We start from the raw sequence: 18,097 nt of genomic DNA on the forward strand, positions 1-18,097 counted from the left end.
GTTGACTTTTCCCACCGTTTGTGACTCTGACGTGATCATTTTCGATCAGCGTGAACAGCCGAAGACAAATCTGATCGTTATCACAGTCACGCTCCGCGTCGGCACGCCTCACTCTGCTGCGTGAGAGCGCGTCGAGGCACAAAATGACAAACACTACACTGTTTTTAGCAAAAAATGTATCCTGTCAGAGACGCATGCAGACGCCACACTGATCACTGTAACGGGTGATGTGGCCCATGTGATCAGCCAGAGCAGGGCCTCGCAATACATGCACATCAGAGATGCATACGCAGTAGAAACCGTCACAACTCGCTGAATTTTTAACATTCGAACCGTTTGGTTTGTTAGCAGCAGCTGCAAATGAGAAGCTTTAGTGTAACTTTGCTGAGTCCTGGCTGTGATGATCACTCAGCTTCAGAGATGCTGAAATCTGTAACGAAGCAGACTCGCCTACTTCAAACAAGGTGGGAGAGTGAACCGAGCATGTCAGCTGGTCCAGACTCTCACTCGGTGTTTGTACATGTGCACTGTGGTCTAATTTACCAGCGCAGTTATTAAATGGCTTTAATTGAATAAGTCGGCCCTGTGATGGACTGGCAACCTCTCCGAGCTGCGTCCTGATCTTCGTCCTGGGTGAGTCCCTGCTTTCACCCCGACTACGAACCCTGAAAACATCTGGGTTTTCTCCCAGCAGGCTGCAAAATCACACACACACACACACACACACCTTATAATGCTCAGCCCCATCTGCTGTCGCATGGCATTATAAAAACTTCAACCTTTCACCCCTCCTCCAGCTGCTCTGAGAAGCAGGTGGCGGCGCGACGAGGGGAGACGAGGACAGACATCCGTAATGAAGCGGCGAGAGAGCGGGCGGGAGGGTGTGTGTGTGTGTGTGTGTGTGTGTGTGTGTGTGCCACCTGTGCCTCCTCGTCTCGGGGAGATGAGGGTCTCTCACTGAAGCAGATAATGAAGGAGAAGGAAGCGACTTCACGCAGACTTCGAGTGTTAAACAGCCAGAGCTCCAACATGGCCGATAATAAACACACAAATACGACTTTCATGTAACTGGAGACGCGTCATTAGGACGGAGAAACGCGTCTTTGATGCTTTTACATTTAGAGAACATGACTCATTGTGAGGACGTCCAGAGTTTTCGTCCGTGGGTATTTCAGGTGGGACTGTGCACTATTTTAGTTTTCCTTATTGAAGCTCAGGTTTTGTATGCCGGTGTCTTTGTTCCTGTCTCATGAACGGAGGGAACAAACCGAGGACTCACCATGATGAGGGAGCTGAGCAGCATGGTCTGGATCCGCTTGGTGCCCTGATGCCTGCGTTACACAAAAGATAAAGAAACCCCGTCAGGACCGACCGCAAACTCACAGTGTCCAGTACAGCAGACCGGAGGGCAGTCAGTCCCCACAGGCTGCCATGTTACATGTTTACAGCAACTGCATGACAAATAAGAAAGCTGTGAGGTTCAGAACACCCGAGAAGTGAAATGAACACATTTTATCTGCTACTTCGTATTTATTAGTGTCACTGTCAACACACGATTGGTTCAGACCAGCAAACGTTTATAGAAGTGAGAACACTTGCTGAGGATCAGTTAATCAAGTGTATTTGATAAGTGGCTCTGAGGTACTACTCACTGTCTGAAATCACAGAGGCAGTGAGAATGCACTCAGTGTTTTTAAATAGACTTCATGGAGTGAAAACCTGACGATGCTAGCTTTAGCTGACAGCTTCAACATGCAGTCCAGATGTGCTCACCTCTGCCTATAAAATAGCAAACAGCCAAAACACAAAACCTGAAGCTTCAAAATGAATGTGCACTGACATCCAGACAGTCTGTGGTTCTCTTCACAGTCTGAAGACTCCACGAGGAAGAAGAGTAAAGGTGCTGTAAGCAGCAGCAGGACATCTTCAGTGTTGACTTTTATAGTGAAACGCTGTCAGACCTCCTTGTTGGCATCAACAAGCTGCAGAGAGAAATTACCCGAAAAGGAACAGAGAGAGCGAGCGTCTGTGAGGAGGAGGAGGGCGTTCGTCTGATTTGGGATTATCTGCCCTTGCACTCTCGCCTGAGGGATTAGCTTGTTTTTCTTTCTTTATTCTGGCTGCAGGGACGGGTGCACTGCGGGGTGTCCAGGAGGTGAAGTGAGGACAGATTAGGAGAAAGATTTGATGAAGAGAGAAAAAAATTGCAAGCGTCTTCTTTAGAAACTGCTTCCAGTGTTACACGTTACAGCGCTGAGCTAAAAATCAGCACAGCTTTAACTCCATGAAACCAGAATATAAAGGTTCAGCCCAAACCTCACAGCTACTGAAGGACCACAAACAGAGGCAAAGTACTGAGAGGCGATGTTTTGACCCAATGACTGCCCTTTGGTCTCTGAGGATAAAATATAATACAAAAATGATTTTAAAAGCACGAAACGTATCATCAAATCATATCGTTTCATTGACACAAGCATGGAGTTCAGGACAGTTTAAATGTGCCGTGACAGTAAAATCCACTCATCGTCACCATCATCATCATCGTCCAGCTGCAGAGAAGTCTCCTGACAGTACAGTCCTGTGAGCACAGCTTCATTTGTGACGAGCGACCAGCCGAATCGGCGTCTTAGCTGCACGCAGCGTCAGCGGCAGCGTTTCAGAGCTGTGAGCTGACTGGCTGCAGCTCTACGAGGGAACCTCCGGGTCTCTGGATAATGAATGTGTGACTCACCCAATCTTGACTGTGTCCAAGGCGTGGCAGGGCGTCCCGTAGACTGGCACTTTGCCCATGATGAACATCATGACTTCAGCTCGCTGGTAGTCTGGCAGATTTCCACCGAAGAAGCCTGGCGGCGACGCCACGAGAGAAAAAGATGAGTCAGAACTCAGTGAATGAAAAAAACGTTGACATTCAAGGTTATTTTTACTAACACATGCAGGCACATGTTCATTAAGACAAACACACTCTGGAGTAATAGAGGAGCTCGTACCGATGGTCTGGATGATGGCGTTCTGGACGATCCGCTCCTCGCTCTCTTTACCGCGGACGGACGAAACGCTGGAGGCGGAGTTCCTCCTCGAGCTGTCGCCCAGCTCAAAGTCCACGCTCATCCTCAGGTGTTTGAGCAGAGTGTTGAACACCTCCAGCACGGTGGGCCCTGCCATCACACCCGCAGGTTAAATGAACATCACAGGAAACATTAGCCTGACATTTTCGTAAACAGGAAGAGTCGGGTTTCCATCTTTTGTTCGTATCGGGCCTTTTAACTATGATTTCGTAGGAGCTTTGCATAGGAAAAGCCACAAAAAGGTGAAGAGAGAAGGATTATTTAATCCTAAAACAGGGCCTGTTTCGTTGCACCTGGTGTGGCTAAAAGTGTTCATTTATTTTGAAGGCCAGTGGCAGATGTTGTAGAAACATCTGTATAAACAGCCTGGGTCGAGCTCTTTAATGAGTCGTTTAAACATGTATTAGTCAGCTGCCACTAAGTGAAATTTGGGGTTTTGCTGACACTGCTTGTGTGGTCCACGAGTGGCTGAGAGCTCAGTAGCTTCACAAACACACAGACTGGTCAGAATCTCACAGTAAATAAAATTCTGTGGTTTTCACACAAATTTCAGGTTTCAGATTTACGTGGTTTGTTTCCCTTCGTTGGATAAATCCCACACTCCACCTGAGCCGTCACATTTTTGTAGAAAGCTGTTGAAACCTCCAACATGTGAACAGTCACCATCAGTTTCAAACAGCCTTAAATGGAAACATATCGACACTCCTGCCTCAGATTGATCTGTCGAGGAGACACACGTGTAACATGTGCTCTGATAGTTTCCTCCTGCTTGTTTCTACCCAGCTGGTCTCTGAACTGGCTGTTTGCTCCAACATGCTTAGCTCTGGCCCCGCTAAGCTAACATAATGCAGCCGACGTGGTATTTAACCAATAATCAAGGGAAATATACAGTTTGACTGCTTCGTTAAAAATAAGGCAAAACATTTTTACTAAAACTTTAACTTTTATTTTAATGGGTTCATGGATAAACTCAGGAAGAATTTTAAATACTTTTCCATCAGGCAGATGCTGCCATGTTACCAATAGACCAATTAAAACATAAATAATTCGGAGAGCTTCCAGGCTGCTGTGATAAGGAGAAGAAAACATATTTGCTTTAAACACTTAAAATTGTCTAGTGAGCTATTTTTGGTGGAGCTGAACCTGCAGATATCCGACATAAACTGCAGTAAAATAAACACGAACAGGCTCTGCTTTGCAGTCCTAATTCACTCTGTCACAGAAAGCAACACCACAGATTATTACAAGCCAGCGCTGAACGGGCAGCTCCAGGCACAGCTCGGACTTCGCTCGTTTAAAGAAGACAGAAAACAAACTTTTAAAAAAAACGGAGACAGGAAAATAAAAAACAACAAATGGAGACGGTAATATAAAGCTACATTAAATTTTAGCAAATATTATGAATATGAAAAGCGACATTACAGAGGTCCTGAAGTTCCTCTGGTGGCCACTTGAGGCCGCCTCCAAAAGTGAGTCAACCTCAAACTATAAAAGATGGACTTCGAAGGTTAACGCGTCAACCAGCGTGCAGCCCGTTTCTGCTGCTCCTGCTTCTTTACTTTTTACTTTTTTCGTTTACTCAGTACTTTAGAGTGTTCTCTTGTTTTAATAGCTTTCTTTTACATAAATTCCTTTGGGATTATTAAAGTATTCTGACTTAAAAGTGAAGCCAATGCACAAGTGCCTTAAACTTGCACTTTTATAAATGACCAGTAGAGGGAGATAACTGGTTACAAAAAGACTTCCGGTCCTATAAACATGTAGCAGTACAGATAATATATTTGGCGATATATAATAATCTAATATTCCAACAGACGTCTTTTCTTCTTTCAGACATGAAGCAAACTGTCGAGGGTTGTTATTTAATCGATTAAGCTCAGCTCGTTGTTGTTTACGGCGTTCCAAACAGAGAAACTGCAGAGTGCCCTCTAGTGGACTACTATGCAATGTCAGCACTTATAACATGGTTGAAGGATGTTTCTCCATGTCTTCTTTACCTTTTTGTTATTGGCTGCCATAAATGCCAATACAGTAGATCAGCCAATAGCTAACACTGGCTGATATTATGGGTGTGCCAGTACACGGGTCAGGCTGCAATGCTTTGTTTCAGAAAGGAGGATTATCTGAGGAGTGCCCGTCTGTCATCACATCCAGCTTCATGGTAACGGTGGAAACGCTCATCTTGATTTAAAATGGGACTTCACAAACCAGTGGATGACATCACAGTAGCTACATCCATCTTTGTAAATCTCACAGATCAGGATTCTTTGAAGGGTTATTTTTTACTTTCTCTAGCAGTCTGGGAGCAAACAATTATCTACAACAACACATTCTGAATTACCTTTAGTAATACTTACTCTAATCTACTGACACAGACTGACTCACAGCATCACACGACGGTGCTATTCTACATACCACCAACACTGAGCTACACAACCACGGCGTGATCTCTGCGCGTCTGCAGCTTCCCCGTTTACTCAGCTCACACTTCGGACACTCTGTGGATTTGTTCAAATGTCACATGACACTGAGTGACCAGAAAGAAATATATAGAATAGTTACAGAGGGCGCACTGTGAAGAAACCTGTAATAAAGATTGCTGCTCAAGCCTACCCTGCAGAACCTCTACAGCATCAGGGAAATCAACCTACTGGTATTACTGGGACGTAGCTGCTCACCATGTTAACTGGGAGACGTTGCCTATGTAAAGGCTGACAGTATGACTGTCTGTTATTTAGTGCTGCTTGCACCTAAATCTCAGAGACAAACACCACAAAATGCTGCAGAAGTTGACGATAAAGCTGACCCTTCCAGTTACTGCAGTGTTATTGCATTACATCAGATTATAACATGATCTGGTTCTGATCAGTCTGTGTACGTTAAAGTTGAACTGAAAGTATCTGGTGGTGTATTCCTGCTCATCATCATCATCATCTAAGAGCTCTAAGAGCATCTGCTGGTAAAAGATAAAAGGAAGAATAAAGGGGAAAGAAACTCAAGAGAAGAGAGGTTCAAATAAATCTATTTTTTTCTCAAAACTTGAGACGTGAAAGCTGTGATTACCCAGAATGCTCGTTAACGCCGGGCGTGTGCCGAGGGGGGAAGTCTGCAGAAGCTGCTCTACTCAGTTTAAATCCAAGCACAGGGTCATACCGTACCGAGCCACAGATTAGGAGGAATCGTGCATTCGCTTTCAAAGGTGAACACGTCACTTCTTTTGGAGCCTTGGATCATTCCTATCCAGGAGGAAGGTTGTGTTTTATTTCCAGGAAGAGGCAGTAAAAAGAATTACTACTTACAGCTTTTCTTCAATTAAATACTCTCAAGTTTTTAATTTGTTTCCACACCTCAGTGGGACAGAGTAATTTGAATGTTTTCTGTTGACTTCTTTTCTTCCTAACAGTGAAAAACCTGATGATTTAATTATCAGGCAATTAGCATCTACAAACGTTCAAGCAGAATGAAACGCCGGGACAGCAGACACAACGTGACAACATCAAAAACACTCGAGCACCTGTTTAAACACCTCCGAGTGCTGTCTTTACTTTGTGTTTCTTCAAATTCAAACGTGTTCCTTCAAGTTTGGGTAACAAAGTAACACTTGTAGCAAAACTTTAATTTCTCCCAAGATTCAAAAGTCTAAAGAGGTCAAAATGTCAATAACATAAGTGTCAGTTTAGCATTCACCATGACAAATCTCATATATAAAGCCTACGATTTAACTTCCTTCAACCTGTCAACAGCTGCTGAGAATCTGCAAGCTGCTTTGCAACCCTCCTCCACCCAGCGCCTGCTTTTAATGCTCTGTCCAACTTAATAAGCAACACAACTGTAAGTTCAGGTGAAATAAGGACACATTTTCACTGACGTGGTCCCGACAGGTAAGAAGCCAAGCTTACATCTTAAAACAGCTGAAAACAAACAACAGAAAAAAGGTTGTTTTTCTCTTCATCAGTTAATCGGCTGATTGTTTCAGCTCCGACAGTTTATTTAATAAGAGTGCAGATCGTCTATTAACAACTCATCTCTAACCAGCTTAGTCTGAGCTTCCTCTGCAGTGGGAGGCGTTTATGTCAACGCTTCATCCGGACCGTGACATTTTCTCCTCGGCTTAATAATCGCACATAAGAAACAAAACTCGTTACTGTTTCGAGCCTGTCAAAGGAAAATGTAATTAATAATAATATAGTAATAATATACTATATATATACTGCCTTTTGGTTTTATGGTTTTAAACTAAACATATGGAGCTAGAAAGCTAAAATCGACGTGGAAGTGTCAAAAACTGTACTTCCTCTAACCTCCACTTGAGGCTGCCTTTAAAACTGAGCCACTCCCCTGTTATTGGATTTTGGTGAAGGTTAAATTTAGGGGTGTGGCCTCTTTGGGTCACTGAACTGGATCTGTTAACTGTGTTTGTTGTTGCTGACAATTATTTTGGCCTAACAGCCGAAACATCACAGATCAGCTTCCTGTTTAAAATGTGAAAATATTACCAGCCTGTTACTGCAGATGATCACACACCTGTGTGTGCAAACTGAGCCAGCTCACATCGGATGATAACTTTCTTCTGGCTGCAGAGAAGCAAGCTAAAGGCCAACAACATCCTGCTTTGATGCACGTATTTAATCCTGATTCTGGGCGACGCTGTTTCAGATTCTTTCTTTACGTTAATGCCTCCTCTGTCTGTGCCTCTACCAGCGCGTTGTTGTTGTGTTTGACACGTTATGGCCATCTGCAGACTTGCAGTGGTAAAGCTAATGACACCATTTTTTAAACCTCAGAGAGATGATGACATCTTCCTCCATGACGTTCTGCAGAGGGAAGCAGTCCGTCACTTTAACTCACCCACAGATCCTTTGGCGGCGATGGCCACCGTCTCCAGGAGCACCTGGACGATGCCGGCTCTGACCCGCGGCGTGTTCTTGTTGTTAGTGTCGAGGTGGTTCAGAACCTGCTGGATCACGTGGTGCGAGTGCTGAGCCTGAAAAAGCCAAAGAGGATTTCAAATGATGTTTGGAACAAATATAGAGTTTGCTGCCGATCACATGGTGAACTTCACAGACAGACTGTATATAAATGATGGAGCAGCTTCTGAAGCCCCGTCCTACAGACTCGAGCGGACAGTGTTTTTAGACCAGACGTGACGAGCAGCAGGAAACGATACACTCGCACCAGGGTGAAAAGTGTCAATCAGCAGGTAGGTCCGCTGTAAACAGTACGATGATCTGTTTTACTCTAAACGCGACCTTTGTTTACAAAATGAGCATCACGCTAGATTTAACAAAACCATGAAACGAGACCACAAACTAATCGGAAAATGCTGAATTATGTCATATGTTAAAGTTACAATTTGCAACTTTTTCCAATAAATTTCTCTACAATGACAGTTCTCTGAACCAGGAGGCGCCTCCTGCTGGCCAGTAGAAAGAATGCAGCTAAGTGAGACTTTTTCAGTTTGCAAAAATCATTTATGATTAAATCCTTAAATCATATTATGTGATTTACTATCACACATTCATCAAATGAACTTTTCTTCATGCAGAATTATTAACATTAAATAGAAAAAGTTTGTAGTTGTAGTTAGTGAACGTCTGAGCAGGTGCGGCTGATTCTGTTATGCTGGAGGAGGATTTGTGCTAGCATGCTGCTGAATGCAGATACTAGACAAAGTGTTCTTTCATTTGTTGCTAATAAACCAGCAAATTTCCACTGAAACTGATGTGAACTCGACCTTAAAACATCTCCAGCAGCTGCTTTAGACAGAACTTTTCCTTTTTAAAGACTCGGCATGTCAGCAGAGCTCTCGACTACTGGCTTTCACTGCTTCCAGATCAAATCAGCTCCATTTTTTAGCCTCTGCCATCTCGACCTACATGTCAGAGGAAGTGCAACGTACCTGGATGGAGTACATGATGATTCTGAAGCAGGAAACTGCAAACTCGTTGGGGTCCCACAGGTGATGGTTATCCAGGTGACTGAAGGAAGAAGAAAATAAAGTGATTATTCAATCGACCCAGTTCTGAGGAGCATCCCTGCAAAGACTGCATCTTTAAAATGACACAATCCAGAAATCGCACACAGACTCGGCTGCATGAATGAGAACGGATTTATAATCTGTCAATATTAGTGTTATGATTAATATAATCCTAATATTATAATCCATCAGGGGTTTTCAGAGGTTGGTGAACTCTCTCCTGTCCTGTGTCTTTGGAAACAGCCGGAGCTCCTTCATCCTTCCTGCTACTACAGCAGTTGTGCTGTCAGGGAGTTCGGGATGAAGCCTGACTGACGGCCGGCTCATGTTTGCTGTTGTCAGATCTCCCTCTCTGCTGTTTGGCTGCTTTGAATTATTTAAAGGATAATAATAATAATAATGCTGCATTGCTCTGAGCCACAGATTCAGAGTCAGTTCAACATTTTTATTGCGTAACAATGAAGAACAACAACACAACAAAAACAAATAAGAGTAACAAGAAGAAAAATAAAAAGTTCATCACTGACTTTAGTCAGTGGATGTCAGGCTGAGAGTCTGCAAATTAAATCTCATCGTGGTTCAGTGATGAGCAACAATAATCATCATCAGCCTTCATGTCAGGATCACAGCCCAGCTGTGTAAGTGAAGGATGTGCTGCTTGCAGAGTAACACAGACAGATTATAATTAGATCGTGCAGAGGAGGATCAGTCGCATAAACACAAAAATGCAGGAAAACTGAAAATCTGACTAACACAGGCCATGAACACGTATGGTATGTGTTCGAAGATGAACCGAGTCGTAGAGGCTCGCACACACTCGGTCACAGATTTAAAGAAGCATCGCGTGGGTGTGCGTGAAGGTGAGGAAGAGGAGCGGTAACGATCGATAACGGCAGATTTAATCACCTCAGTGGGAGCGAGGTAAACTCATCTATCGCATATATGTGCATACATACAAACACGCGGGGAGGACGGCTTATTCGCCCAGCGGCTCACAGCTCAGAGCGTGCAGAGCTGGTAGAAAGAGACGTGAACATTAATTCCCCGACAATAAAGCTTCCAGGGCTGACGGGAGTGTGGAGAGATGCCGTTCCTCTGACGGCCACTTGAAGATTCCCATCTCTGCTTTATCTTTATCTTTAGAGCGCTGGCTCGTCTTCATCAGCTCATGTTTGTGTCTGCTCAGGTATCAGGTTCATTTAGGAGGCTGCTCAGAGTGCCAACTGCTGTTTTTATGGTCGTTACTTCATATCCTCCCTGTATGAAGCACAACAGCGGCCGCTTATTTACACCAACACTCTGATCGCTGTGAGGCACGTTTATCTGTTCATATGATTCAAGATGGCTCTGCTACGAGTGTCATCAAGTGGGAGCTTTCCATAATTGGAAAATTCATACCCATCGACACGGATCGATAAATAAAACGGCGCTGTGTGAACGAGAGGATGTGGCTTGTTCTGTAAGGCGCTTTGAGCGGTCGATAAGTCCAAAGGAGATCGTTATGTATGCAGTCCATTTACAGGCTCGTATTGTAGGCGTGGATTGATTATGTGACAACAGACGAGAGCTGTCAGAGGCCACGCCGCTGCCCTGCGTGAGAGCAAGACGAATAAAGATGGAGGGATCGTTTCCAGCCCTGCTGAGTGACCCATATTCTGTCGTTACGCGACCTTATCGCGCCACCTGACCATCACAGATTTCTCTAAAAATTCCCGGAGCAAAGATGCACTTCAACGGGAAGTTTCAGGTCTCTACGTCTGTGAAGGTTCTCAGTCATCCAGGTCAACGTAGTCTAAGAAGTTTGGAAAGAAAAGCATCTGGACTTCTTTAAGTTTCTTGAAGACGTTTCATCAGAGAAGCTTCTTCAGTTCTAAGAACAACTGGTTTTAAGCCCTATGGGAGTGTCTGCAAGAGGGTCATGGACCCCTATTGATTCTCCCTAGTTGGAAAATCAGAAGGACAATCAGAACAATATTGTCATCCCTCATCAGATTCAGAAGTTTCTGATAAGGGATGACAATATTGTTCTGATTGTGTAGCAGGTTTATCAGAGAAACTCAGGAGAGTCTTCTCCAAGCACGACATCCCAGTGTACTTTAGACCCACCCACACACTCAGACACAAACTGCTTCATCCCAAACACAAACTTAATGTGGTGTATGCTGCACAGTGTAGTGAGGAATCCTCAGACCTCTACATTGGAGAGACCAAACAGCAACTTCATAAGCGCATGGCACAACATAGAAGAGCCACCTCCACGGGACAAGACTTGGCTGTCCACCCTCATCTAAAGGTCAAAGGTCACTCTTTTGAGGATGCCAATGTTCACATTTTGGACAGAGAGGACAGATGGTTTGAAAGAGGAGTGACAGAATCCATCCATGCCCACTGTGAGCGACCATCTTTGATCAGAGGCGGTGGTTTACGACACCAACTGTCTGCCATCTATAATCCAGTTCTGAGATCCTTCCCAGACGCCTTAACGCCCACTCACATCCTGGGCCATCTGACCTCAGGAAATCACATGATAGGGTGGGGCCAGGTTTCACAATGAGCTCACCCGAAACTCTGGCTGATTGTGACCCACACCCAGTTTCACACCTTGGCTTGTGTGATTAGGTAGAGGATCAATAGAGGGTCCACAACCCTCTTAGGGACACTACCACAGGGCTTAAATCTGGGACTCTCCACCTACTCTTAAAACTGATGAAGCTTCTCAGATGAAACGTCTTCAAGAAACTTAAAGAAGTTCAGACGCTTTTCTTTCCAAGCTCCTTAGACTCTACTTTCATTCGTTTTATCAAACAAATAAAAACAACTAAGTGATGAACTTTGGTTGATTTTAGATTTTTTTCTTTATTTTGGGATCAGTTTATTGATTTTCAATGTCCATCATCCAGAAAACTCCTTGAGCCTATGGAGCTACATCCTTCAGATGATTTACAGTTCATCTCTGGGCGCTGTGACGCTCAGCAGTGCAGCTCAAGAAGACAAAACAATGGATGCTCGAAGTCTCTGACAGCAGGTTTGGAGGAGGGGTTTAATTCTTTTACAGCTTCTGGAATATAATGCATATAATATTTTTCCTTCAGATGGTTTAAATCACATCTGTCCAAATCACAGATGGGGAAAATGTTCATCCCATTTCAGGTTGACATTCCCCAGATGATGCTTTTTTCCCCTCATTCTGACTCAAACCTTATAGAAACAAACAGGACAGGTAAGGATTTCCCAAACACAGTGAAACTTGAGCCTTTATTGTGAAAGGACAGTGGAGAAAGACAGGAAAGCTGGGTCAAACAGGTTTCCTGCTCAGTCCCGTGAGCGAAACTGAAGTGGTGCACCGCCCGGCTAAACCCAACAGTCCTGCATCACACCTGCCTGCAGCTCAACGCCACAATAACCACACCTGCTACGCAGCAAAGCCACATATGCATTTTATAACATGTCACGAGATACATCGAGATCTGACTGATCATGTTGAATTTATCACCTCTGCTGAAAACGAGGCATTAAAAAAAAGAGCCATTTAAGTAAGTATGCCGGGTAACTGAACGTACGAGGCCTGAAACCCTGAGGGTGACTCGGCGGTCTGACAGTAATCATGCTTTTCAGACTTGCATAAATAAAGAGAGTCGGGAGTAGAGCGAAAGAGGAGAGCGATAAGAATGACTTGAAGCTGTTAACATAAGAACAGTTCTGCACCGTGACGTCAATTCAAACACCCCAAACTCGCCGCCTCCTCCACCCCCTCCGTTAACCCCAATCCTTGCTTGCTATTTATAGTCTGAAGACGCGCGCGCGCCCCCCCCCCCACGTCCTCCTCCCTGCAGGAGCAGCGTGGGAGGAGAGAGCGGCGCAGAGAGGAACGACGGGCTGGGGAGTGCGGCGGCTGTTCAATCGAGAGAAAAATTAAAGAGTGGAGTGCACTAATGGGAGTCTTCAGTCTTGTTCTGCCTGTCGGTTTTCTGAATGAGGCCGTAATAGGCGGGAATGTATTTGCTATTCAGAGAGCGTCGCAGCTCTGCAGACACACCAGAAAGTCTGACGTGTGATTTCTGTGTGAGGTCCCAGCAGGTTATAAACAGGTGATATACGAGTAAAAGAAAGGCTACAGGCTGTTAATTATAAATGAGAACCTGCTATAACAGAGAACCACTGCTGAGGAGACCAGTCAGAGGACACACTGCAGGAAGCTGGTGTGTGTGTGTGTGTGCTGCGTTTCCTTCCTCCATGCCTGAGGGTGGCGCTGCTCCCCCTGTGCAGTGCAACTTTAATCACTACTGGCAGCACTGATTGATGAAATACCAACAGAGATTTATCAAACATTTCTTCTGCTGCTGGTTACAAACTAACCCCAGAAAACTAAATGCAGCCCCGCTCAGTCAGTCAGCTCCACCTGCTGCATTTAAACCCCACCTTCAGCTACGGCAGGCGCGCTGGTCTCCAAATAACCACGCAGGGGAAGCATAACCTCACGTATTTATCACCCTGCACTGTAAAATATTTAAAAGCCTACTGGAGAATAAAATGCTGAGCTGAATAAAACATGACCGCTGAATCTTTAAAACCTGTTGTCGTGTTTCTGAACCACCTCCATCAGGTCACCAAGCTTCAGCCTTACACATTCAGACACGTCGGCAGCACCTCGTGTGGATTTCACAGGGACTAAATGTTTCTGCTCAGCAGCTTTACACACAGAGATGCAACACAAACCATTTGTATCATCATCAGGCTGGATTCTTCCAACAGTAGCAGCTCAGGGGGGCATCGCCTGACCTGCAGGGGGCGCACAATGCTAGTGAGTCAATCAGAGCCGGAGGTGACACTGAACACACGAAGTACAGTAACCAGCTGGAAGTATAAGAATGAGACACCGCTGCAGTGTTAAAGGCTGGTTATTAGAGGCTGAAGGAGTGTGTGTGTGTGTGTGTGTGTGTGTGTGTGTGTGTGTGTGTGTGTGTGTGTGTGTGTGTGTGTGTGGTTGGCAGACACCCTGTGTCGAGTGTCAGACCTCAGATGAGCTCTGACTGGGTGTCAACAGAGAGGAAGGAGACATCATGGAGTGAAGACGGGCCTGAGTGACACAATCCAACAAATTACTCGAAAACAAAAATGTGAACTAACAAACTCTTGAAGTATTCTAAGTACGGTATTAAAGTAGTCTTCTAGTTACACACAAATTAGGTGCTTTACTTGGGTATGACTCAGAGGACAACCATGTGCTTTTTGTACCTCACTAAAATTATTTGACAGCTTTGTTTCCGTTAAAAATGAGTAATTGTATTTATTAATCTTTCTATAAACTGGCTATCCAGTCAGCAGTTTCAATATGCCAGAGGCTATGACGCTACCTGAATGCTTCTGTTTATCACAGGGTGTCTTTGTAATCAGTGGTTCATGTTCTGGTCGTCACACATGATGACACGGAGGGGTGGTGGTATATCTGACAGGTATATGAGGAGACACTGGGTCCCACTTGCTGATTCTATTTGTTTTCTCCATAGACTGTATATAAAAGATGGGCACAGCCACTGTGACATCACTGATTGGTTCGTAAAGACGTGCTGTGAAGCAGGTGGGGGTTGGAGAACCAGGTGCACCACAGTCAGCTTGTGACTGATTACTCTTGAACGTACCCTCGATAATCCTCCTTCCTGACTCTTGCAGCGACCACGGTTTACTAGAGTAACTGCTCGGATCTCCAATCAAATTCAATAAAACTGATAGTCTTTTTGCGACCATGTGTTGCCCCCTGCTGGCTGTTAAACAGAATACATGTTTAAAGCACCTTTGTGCTGGCTTCACTCTTCAGACCTGGAAGCAGCGCACTGTGGGGACTGACTCGCTTCTGGAGGCAGCCTCAAGTGGACATTAGAGGAACTGCAGACAGAGGAACTTGTTATTTGACTTCATGTTTCATTGTTTCCCCTCGCCATAACGTGAGACTATTGGCTACTTTCAGATGACTTCAAACTGCACGTAGGGAGGGTGGGTCTTATATTTCATAGCCAGGTGAGATGTGGTGGTTTGCCTTTATTCCACTCACTTTCACTCACTGCTAAGCTTTAGGCACTGAAACCTGTCCAGAGTCAGGAAAAGATGGTGATTCAGGTTAAAAAGCACCTCTTCACAAAGCTAACCCTGATGGCTGATGAATAGTGAGCTGGGAGTGACAAACCTTTCTCCCTAAAGAACACCCTGCGTCCGACAAACACCAGCAGCTTTGACAGAAGTGTTATTGAACACCGCGGGACCGAGAACAGACTGAAACTGAACTTCATACTGGGGCAAGAGGCTGGTGCTATGGAGGTGGAGTTTACATGTTCCTCCTCATGTATGGACGGGTTCTCTCCGGGTGCTCCGGCTTTCCCCACGGTCCAAAAAATATGCACGGGGTTAACTTGTTATTGTAAATTGAGGTGTGAATTATCTGTCTGTGTGTTAGCCCTGAGACAGACGCGACACCAGGATGTACCCTGCCTCTTCCCCTATGACAGCTGGGATACACCCCAGACCTGAAGAGGGATGGATGGATGTTTATACTGATGCAGTAAAATGGTGCTGCTGTTTTCACCAATGCATGCTTTACTGCATGATGTGACAGGGTGGTCCATGAAAATTTGACCTTGATAAATAAAAGCGGACTATATAAATTCACCTAATAATTGCATCATACAAACTACATCTGAAAAGCCATTTTCCTACATATCATACTTTACTAAAAGAAAAATATCAGTGTTTTTATTTAGACTTTAACAGAATATTTCCTCCATCACTGCAAAAACCCTTCTGATTCGTGTTTGATTGAAGTCCAGGTGAAACCTCTCAGCAGCTCTGCAGAGGATCTGAGCTTTATAGGCTGATAGTTTTGTTGCACATTTCCTGCGTAGCTCAATCTGAGCTCCACCAGCAGCAGGTGGAGGTCTTCATCAAATAAGCTCCAGGCGTTTGTTCTTCTAAACTAAAGCCTAAATAATCTCAGAGAAGAAACAGAAATGTGTATGTAACGCAGAAGCTGGAGACCTGGGAATAAAAGAGTTTTCCCCACTGCAGAGATGTAGTTTTGCTAAGCTGTACATTTTCAGCTCACAGCCCACAGAATGAGACAGAAAATGAAGGCTGTCTATTTAAAGCTTTTCCTCCTCCTGGTGATTGTGTTCTGCTGGTAGAAAAGTGATTTTCCTCCGAGACAGACAGCCACATTGATTCGCACAGGCCGAGACGGTTTAATAAAGCCGGGGTGGAAAGAAAGAGACGTCTGAAAGACGGGGAGAGGCCAGTTTGTAGCTCCCTCGCTACAAATTGCCCTCGATGTGACATCGAGCACATCTTTGACGCATGCGGGTTTGCAACAGGTGGGGATGCATTGTATCCCTTAAAGAAACTGATCTGGGGTCAAACGGGTCACTAATGAGATGGTCACGAATGTGAGGTCAGCCTGAGGTCGTGTTTCAGGAAGAACAAAGGAGGAAGAAATGAAGAAGAAAGGACGGCGAGCGCTCAAGTATTTATTTGAAAAAGCTCTGAGGCACGAAACCAGCGAGAGGTGAGAAAAGCGGCCGCTTGCTTCCTGAAGAGGCCCTGCAGATGTCAAACAGCCACAGTGGTATTGTGTAATTAACTGCTAATGGCAGCATTAAGAGGCTCGCTCCCCCGTCTGAAAATACAAGCAGCGGTTATACAGTTAATTAACAGTCGTCGCTCTGACTCCAGGCTGAAGAAACAACAAAAACACAGAAGAGCGAAAAAAATGATTTTAGCTCATTTCTTTTCTCACAGCCGACCTGTGAGTTTGACTCATCTCTGACGACCTTCAATGATCAGTTCTGGCACCTCAGCGCGTATCAATAAAGACGTGGTTTGATGATGGCTGCACGGGCAGAGACCCTCCCCAGCTTCAGCTTTCTGAAAATCGGATTTGCTTAGGCTGCTGCCCCCGCGACCCGGCCTCGGATAAAGCGGATGAAGATGGATGGATGGATTTGTCACTGATAAGTGTAACATATCATGTTTTATACAGTATTCATTTAAAACAAGCAACTCAACACATAAAAAAATAAAGATCTAAAAGCATCCATCTTCACTTTTTCACTGGGTCAGTTGACTTTGTGTTCAGCCCAGGCAGTGTGGACTGAGCAGCTGAGCAGCAGCTCTTGTTTCTGTAACGGCAATTAAAACCATTCTCAGACTTTTCCCAGCAAAACTAAACTGAACTGTTCAGCTGCAAAGCTACGCTAAAGCTACGTAAGCTACAGTAAAAGCTGTGCAGATAAACTCTCAGCTGAGTTTGCCATCATCTTTGATTTGGGTAACTTTGCTGCAGGCTGACAGCAGCTCTGTGCTTCCTGTCATGAAATGTAGAAACATGCACGTGATGGTCTGAGGCTGGAGCAGCGTAACGCATGGCAACGCATGGCAACGCATGGCAACGCATGGCTTGTTTTTGCATTTCGAACATGATGTGATTTTGAATATATATATATTTATATAAATGTGTAAACTGTGACTGTTCCTGTTGTTCCTCTTTGTTTTGAACAGACTCAGAAGTGGCATCTTTATAAAATCCATCCGTCTGTATCGCAGGTGGAACGGAGGCCCAGCCTAAACCAACCAAATTGACAGCACCGCCCACGGAGCCAGGCTGCTGAACACAAAAACCTAAACAGCTACTTTAAATATCTGCACGAGCCGGGGAGGATAAAAAAGCCGCCTCCACTCATCGGTGCAGAAACAGAGAAAACCTCAGTGGGCTCAGCGTTCGCTTGGTAATTGTCCAATTTAGGTGGACAGTGCCGAGTGGCGGGCCGGTGCATCCAACAGGAGCAGTGTTGAGGATGTCGGAGTCCCAGGAGGGGTTGATGAGGGGAGGGCATGATCAGCGGCTGGAGGCGGTGTGCAGCATTCACGTGGCAGCTGATAACAGAGCTCATTTAATTTCCTCTGTGTGCTGGGAGTCAGAGAGGGTGTGAGAGGGAAAATGAAAGAAAGCCAGTGTATAGATATATATAAACCTGTGTGTGTGTGTGTGTGTGTGTGTGTGTGTGTGTGT

The 18,097-nt window shown here is 44.9% G+C and overlaps 1 protein-coding gene across 3 annotated transcripts in view; it reads right to left on the minus strand.

Moving 5' to 3' along the window:
• efr3a (EFR3 homolog A) overlaps positions 1-18,097 on the minus strand; it is a 93,349-nt gene that overhangs the window by 17,734 nt on the left and 57,518 nt on the right. For all 3 annotated transcript variants that reach the window (XM_082514300.1, XM_082514302.1, XM_082514301.1), the window contains exons 8-12: positions 8,968-9,046; positions 7,917-8,052; positions 2,991-3,158; positions 2,732-2,846; positions 1,280-1,331 (exon numbers count right to left, since the gene is read on the minus strand). In XM_082514300.1, coding sequence (XP_082370426.1) covers positions 1,280-1,331; positions 2,732-2,846; positions 2,991-3,158; positions 7,917-8,052; positions 8,968-9,046 — 550 coding nt within the window. The remainder of the gene's footprint in view (positions 1-1,279; positions 1,332-2,731; positions 2,847-2,990; positions 3,159-7,916; positions 8,053-8,967; positions 9,047-18,097) is intronic.

This window comes from Aulonocara stuartgranti, assembly GCF_965226115.1.
Source record: "Aulonocara stuartgranti genome assembly, chromosome: 18".
In the NCBI taxonomy this organism is placed as follows: Eukaryota; Metazoa; Chordata; class Actinopteri; order Cichliformes; family Cichlidae; genus Aulonocara; species Aulonocara stuartgranti.